The sequence below is a fragment of the Branchiostoma belcheri genome, unplaced genomic scaffold, assembly GCF_001625305.1.
Source record: "Branchiostoma belcheri isolate BF01 breed outbred unplaced genomic scaffold, Haploidv18h27 scaffold314, whole genome shotgun sequence".
Taxonomy (NCBI): domain Eukaryota; kingdom Metazoa; phylum Chordata; class Leptocardii; order Amphioxiformes; family Branchiostomatidae; genus Branchiostoma; species Branchiostoma belcheri.
Genome location: NW_017803926.1, coordinates 151091 through 157393, shown reverse-complemented (window position 1 = coordinate 157393; position 6303 = coordinate 151091). Strand labels below are relative to the sequence as shown.

Here is a 6303-nt window from a genome sequence, read left to right as displayed (position 1 = left end):
GGTTATCTTTTCTAAACTATCTACATGCCAATAGTGACAATCCCAATGTACATGTGTATGTAGTATAGCATAGCTAGTCAATCAAAGACTTTATCATCACTTTATCCCCCCCAAAAAAACAACATACTTTTTGCATACGATTTTGTTGTGCAAACATACAATGACCGCAAACGACTGCTTTTTTTAAAAGCACTTGTTTAATTTCTAGTGTGTGGATAGCTGTTGTTAAAATGTACTTAAAGTTAAAAAATAACTTTTATCAATCTAATTGTAGCGGGCTTTTTGTACATTTGTGGATTGTACATGACAGTCAAAAAAACTCTGAATGGATCTTAATGATATTTGGTAGGTGCAGTGTTTCCGCCAGGGCCGTCCCAACCGGAGGGCCGAAGGCCCGACCACGAGCGCCGAAGGCGCGAGCTTATACTAGGGGGGTCCGGGGGCATGCTCCCCCGGGAAATTTTGAAATTTTAACCCTCTTAAACGCCATTTCCCGCATTCTGAGAGGCAAATAATTGTTAAAGTAAAGGTAACTTTAATGCGGCGGCAACTTCCGGATAAAGGCCGGCGGTCCTGATTCCTGTTCGCGGGGTAGGTTTGCGTCAAGAATTCCCGCGGACGAATACGGCTGAAATATGTGCACATCCATAATTTTGATCAAAAACATAATTGCTGGCATCTGACATGTTACTGGGTTCTCCTTAGCGGGAGTTCTTTATTGTTTTGATTGGTAAAACTCGGGGTTAAAACACTAAAAAATTAGCGTGGCTACGCTACGAGAAACGCACGCGGTCCGTATACTTCCGGGGTAAGTGTACCTCAAACTAACGCTGAAAATGCAAAAAATACGCATAGAAATATATATTTACCCGAAAGATTCTTGAAACTATATATTTCTTCACTAGAATATCGATGTGTGGTTGTGGAAAATAGCATTTTAGCGCTTATATCCTAACAAAGAAAAGTTGTTTACACGCGCGTCGGCTCGCTCAATCTTACCGCTGGCGCTGCAGCGGCCGACGCAACAACCAATCAGAGACGCGAAATGTGGACATGTGACGCAGGATTTGCAGCTAGCTGAGGAGGCCGTGAGCGGTGCATGAGACACATTTTTGTGTCGTATTCAAGAGATAAATGCCTGCAAATAAACTTTTCTCATGTTTGAAAATATATCTAACAAGTTTATCTTTGAATAGCCGAGTGAAAATCAAATATATATCGACGTCTGGTCCTTCGGTCCTACAAGAAATACGGTATCATTTTTTTCTTGGGACGGCCTCCTCACGAGCCTAGGCCGTCCCCAGCGGGAAGAGGGCGTCAAAGGACGGCTGGACGGCCGCCTGGCGGAAACACTGGGTAGGTGTGAAGCAGTTACAGTGTGTATTTTGGGGTTTCTGTTTGTAGACAACATAACTTGAGAAAACACAAGCGGTTTTTAATGCTATTCAGTCTTTGGGTAGGAACATGAATGCCAGATGTCAAGTTCGATAATGGGCCTTCTAGTGGCTTTTTAAGGTATTGCAGCGTAACGTTAAAAGTTGAGGTGAAATTTCCACAAGTGTCAGGTGAATAATTTTTGAACAGACTGGATAGCTATTAGGGGTGGGACCAAACGGTGTGATTTTGGGACTCCTAGCTTAATTCGCGTTACCTGATACGTAGGAAAAACATCAATTTTCAGGCAAACTCAGGGATAAAAACTCAGGGATAAAAACTCAGGGATAAAAACCAAAATTCTGCACTGATTATCCCTAGTACTGCAGCCGCGGTATATACTTTTCTGTTGTTCAGCTGACTAACTGCAAGGTCAACTTTGGTGTCGGACAGGTCAAATATTTTCTAATTAGCAAAATGCCACCCACTCCGGATCCTGTTTACACATATGACATCACAGATATGAATTTCAGTTATATTAACAGTAACTGAATTGCTCCAATCACAAACTTACAAAAATGTATAACACGACCATGAATCGCCTTTCCCCTCCTACAATGTCATTATAGCCTCCCGCCCAAATTTTTTTTTTTTTTCAATCTCCTGTAATCTCAAACCTTCCATCGCGCAATGGTTCACCTTTCCTACCCTGCCTTGCTACACAGCAACTGGCATGTGTGGGTGATTGATATCTTCCCTCTCCCATATGCGTGAAAATAATGGCCAAGGGCAGTCATACCGGCCATAAAATAGATTAACATCAGATTTTATTTTACATTTGCAGGCTTTTTGTCGAAGTCCTTAACTTAATAATGATTCTATTTTGAACTTTAAGTTGCTGGCAGTGAAAACTGGCTACATTACCCATCATACTCCACTACATGTGTGTGTGGATCATTATTGTGCATGTGGCGCTCCAGTGCAGCCCCAGTGCATCACACCTCCACCCAGTTCTCTGGATATTTGTCTCACTCAGTGGACCCTTAATAAGCTTGTTTTAATTCTTACAAAATGTATCTCAGGGAGGCAGTGCCGATAGAATCACTGATTCTATATAAAAGATCTCTACTCTGACATCTGTATACATCATGCATATAACTTGCCTTATTGTAAATTTCACAAAGCACTTACAGTCTCTGAGGTTGGTCCAGTTCACTCCAGTAAAGAAGGGCAGGCATGTGATTTCTTCGTAAGTCAGGCGGTCTTTGGCCTCACAACACAAACACTGGATCAACTCCTTTGCCTCTTTGCTGACTCTTGTCTCAGCAGGGAACTTCAATGAAACCTGGAAAAACAAGCCTTAGAGTCTTTTAGAGAGAACTGTTACACTTACCAGGCCTTCAAAAATCCACCTTGTAACAGCTCAGGGTACAGAACTTGTAAGAACCTACATGTATCTCTTCAGAATTAGCTATCATGAAAGTTCATCTTAGTAATTTACATAGTGAAAAATTAATTAAACTGTTCTCCAACTCAAAGAAATTCGACTCATCAGAACTTTCGACTGAATTTCTCGGCCTTCATCAGTTATCTGACCCAAGCTGTAGACACATGATTTATTTTCCCACAAGTGATGTCAGCACTGGGTCAAACTTCATCGGAAGTTGATACTGCCCTCACTTCCCAGTTGGTGTGCCCTGATGTATAGATGCTTTCTTCACTTCTCTCGCCTTCTCTACACCTGGACAGGGAGCGGTACTGACTTCCAACAAACTTTGACCCAGTGCTGACAAGTGGGAAAAAAACAATAATTGTATCTAAGGCCACAGCAAGGAAATTCATGGATGACATCAACGCGCGCATTAATTTTCGCCTGATTTTGGGAAAAAAAACAAGAAATTTTGTTGCCTTCTGACAGTGGTCAACATGTCGAAAATGGGCAAAGGTGTCTGTTGCCATGTCGGAACGTGGATGGCAGATAAATATGAAGAGAGGAGACAAGAAAAGGTTCTGAATAATGTTGTTTTTTTACTTTGATGCAGTGATATGTGATGCTGGCTGTGTATATGTGATCGTTCCCACTGAATCAAAACCATTTGTACAATGTTTGAGTCAAAATTTGAAAATGTAGAAACCTTGTTTTTTTTCGCCCGCTCGCATTAGATTTCGAGTCTGTGGAGGATGTCATCCATAAAATTTACTTGCTGTGGCCTAAAGTACATGTGTACATGGGTCAGTTACCTGATAAAGACTGAGAGACTCAGTCGAAACTACCGCAGTGAGTCAATTTTCTTTGAGTTGGAGAAGAGTTTAATTTTTCCCCTTCAGAATCAGCTGTTAAAGTGAGATGTTCTGACCTTGTGATTCATGATGTTGCTGTAAGTCTTCACCACAGATTCATCAGAAAAGGGCGTGTCTCCATACAACATCTCATAAGCTACAACTCCCAGAGACCACCAGTCACAGCCAACTCCATAGTCCTGCCTGGAGCCATTCATGCTTGTTAACACTTCAGGGGCAATGTAGTCTGGAGTGCCCACAGGCATCCTGGCTTCAATCTGTATTGAACAATAAAAGAGAACTCACGACTCAGTCAGAATGCTGTACTTCTTCTGCTGTTTCTTGCTGTATTTTATCTACTTTGTCAATCAGGAGATTCAAACACCAACCTGCAATTTACTGCAAAAACTTCAAATCTACACTCAAGGAGTTAAGTCTTAAGTACGTAACTTAACAGCCTAAATGAAGTCATAGACAAGCTTATTTTTACAAATTATGATGCATATAGAATATATCACAGTGTATTCCGTATCTTCCAAGGTCCCAGCCCGACCGCGAGGTTGGATTGCCCAACAGCTGAAGGCCGGAGTAAGATCCACTCTGTGGGTGGGCTGGGACCGGGTGATGCGGATTGAACCGTGTTGTATTTTATTCATGCCAAATACCCACCCAGGAAAACATGCCTTTCAATGCAAAATATGCTGACAAGTGGTATCCCTAAATAAAAAATGCAACAACATCAATCCTTACGTCTGATTCTGGTATTTGAATTTTCAAAAGATGCACACGTGGCTAAGGTAAAGGTCTCGGACCGGAGTTTCCTTCCGTATTTCGAGCAATTTGACACCCTCAGCCCGACGGGCTGTCATTTCTGTACTAAACACGGGTCGGAATTTTTCACTCTTTTGGTGGAAAGGGGTGCCGTGCCGCTTATTAATACACTTGATTGATATTTTCTGCGCCTAATTTATTTAGGGGTAAATAAGGCACATCAAAGTACATCTTTAAATAAGGGGTCATTTTTTTCGTCATTTGTAACCATGGCTGCATGGAAAAAACTAATTTTCCCAGGGTAACGGCTTAGTACTCGAAGAAGCTCAGAACCTAATGTTTCCAAAATTTGAATTTAATTAAAATCGATGCGATAAGTTTATCGCTATCTTCGATGGCCCGAACACACCCACAACGCATATAGAACGTACAATCCCGGCGGTCAGGCGAAAAGGCCACATAACCATCCACGCGGACGAATACCAGGAAGTCTTCGCTGGACCACCAACATTACGCCACCTATAAAGGCTACAACTAACAGGCTTTTCAGAAAATACAAATATATGTACACAGATATTACGATTTCAGGGATATCGCGGCCAAAACATACCATTCAAAGTCACGTTTCCGGCGATTTACTGCGCACTTACTTAGACTCTGGTCAGATTTAAACTCCAACCCGGAACCTAAAGCACGTTTGAATTATTCTATGGAACATTTGGAAGACTTTCAATTGATGGATTGTCTTAATACTTGGTAGGTGGGTAGGTCTTGCTGAGACCTGGAAATTATTAGATTTTGAGCCCCCTGTTGGCTTGTTATGGTACTGCAGCTGAAATTCCAGTTTTGATATCTCATGATCTAGAAAAGCTAGGGTCACGAAATTTGAGTGGTAGGTACAATGTAGTTCTTGTGCTGGGGAACACATGAGATGAGTTTGGCCTCCTTAGCGGCTTGCTCTGGAACTGCAGGGGCATTTGTTTAAAAAATAATGATATGACAGCTATTGAAATATGGACACAATTTACATAATTTATGAGGAAATTCTAAAAATCAGCTTCATTCCATGATAGAACTATTAAAGCTTGTGACATATGTAATTGAGAATGAGAAAAAGACAGGCAGATATTGATTATATAAAATGAAGACTTAATTTGCATAATTAATGAGAAATGTTATAATCTAAATCTGAATGTAATCATTTCTAGGTCTCATCAAGACCTACCCACCTACCAAGTTTCATGACAATGCATTGTCAACCTTCTTGAGTTATGCTGTTCAAAGACAGACAAACAGACTGACAAACAGACGGACAAACGCTACTGAAAACATAACCTTCTTGGCGAAGGTAATAAGAACAACATGGACTGATATACATAATTATACATAACCCTTTGGACCATTACGTATAACCCTTTGTACCATTATACATAAAAATGTTATATATAATTATGTATAATGCCAAACTCATTATATATAATTATGTATAATGGATAAAAGGGTTACATTGTATGTATAATTATGTATAATTGAGGATTAGGCAAATTGTACTTACCATGAAGGATAATCCCAATTATACCTCACACGAACTATTTGGGTATATCATTTACCTTATGCAGTATTTCCTATGCTTATCGCTAGGTGGCGCACGTGTACAAAGCTCTAATCGCAAAGCATCACGGGATATCATGACGTAATGACATTGTTCGCCGCCATTTGACGACGTGCGAGAAAGAGTCTGTGCTGTTCACCAAGGGTGGGCATTTTCAGCTACTTGGGAGCTGAAGAACAGCAAGGGTGGGAAGATATACCCAAATAGTTCGTGTGAGGTATAATTGGGATTATCCTTCATGGTAAGTACAATTTGCCTAATCCTCT

At 40.8% G+C, this 6303-nt stretch overlaps 1 protein-coding gene across 1 annotated transcript in view; it reads right to left on the bottom strand.

Annotated features, from left to right (window-relative positions):
- Window positions 1-2565: 2565 nt before the first annotated feature.
- Window positions 2566-6303, bottom strand: part of LOC109474744 (citron Rho-interacting kinase-like) — a gene marked incomplete at its 3' end in the record, with an annotated part of 37955 nt that continues 34217 nt past the window's right edge. The window contains exons 7-8 of the mRNA XM_019775103.1: window positions 3732-3932; window positions 2566-2719 (exon numbers count right to left, since the gene is read on the bottom strand). Of these exons, the coding sequence (XP_019630662.1) occupies window positions 2566-2719; window positions 3732-3932 (355 nt within the window). The remainder of the gene's footprint in view (window positions 2720-3731; window positions 3933-6303) is intronic.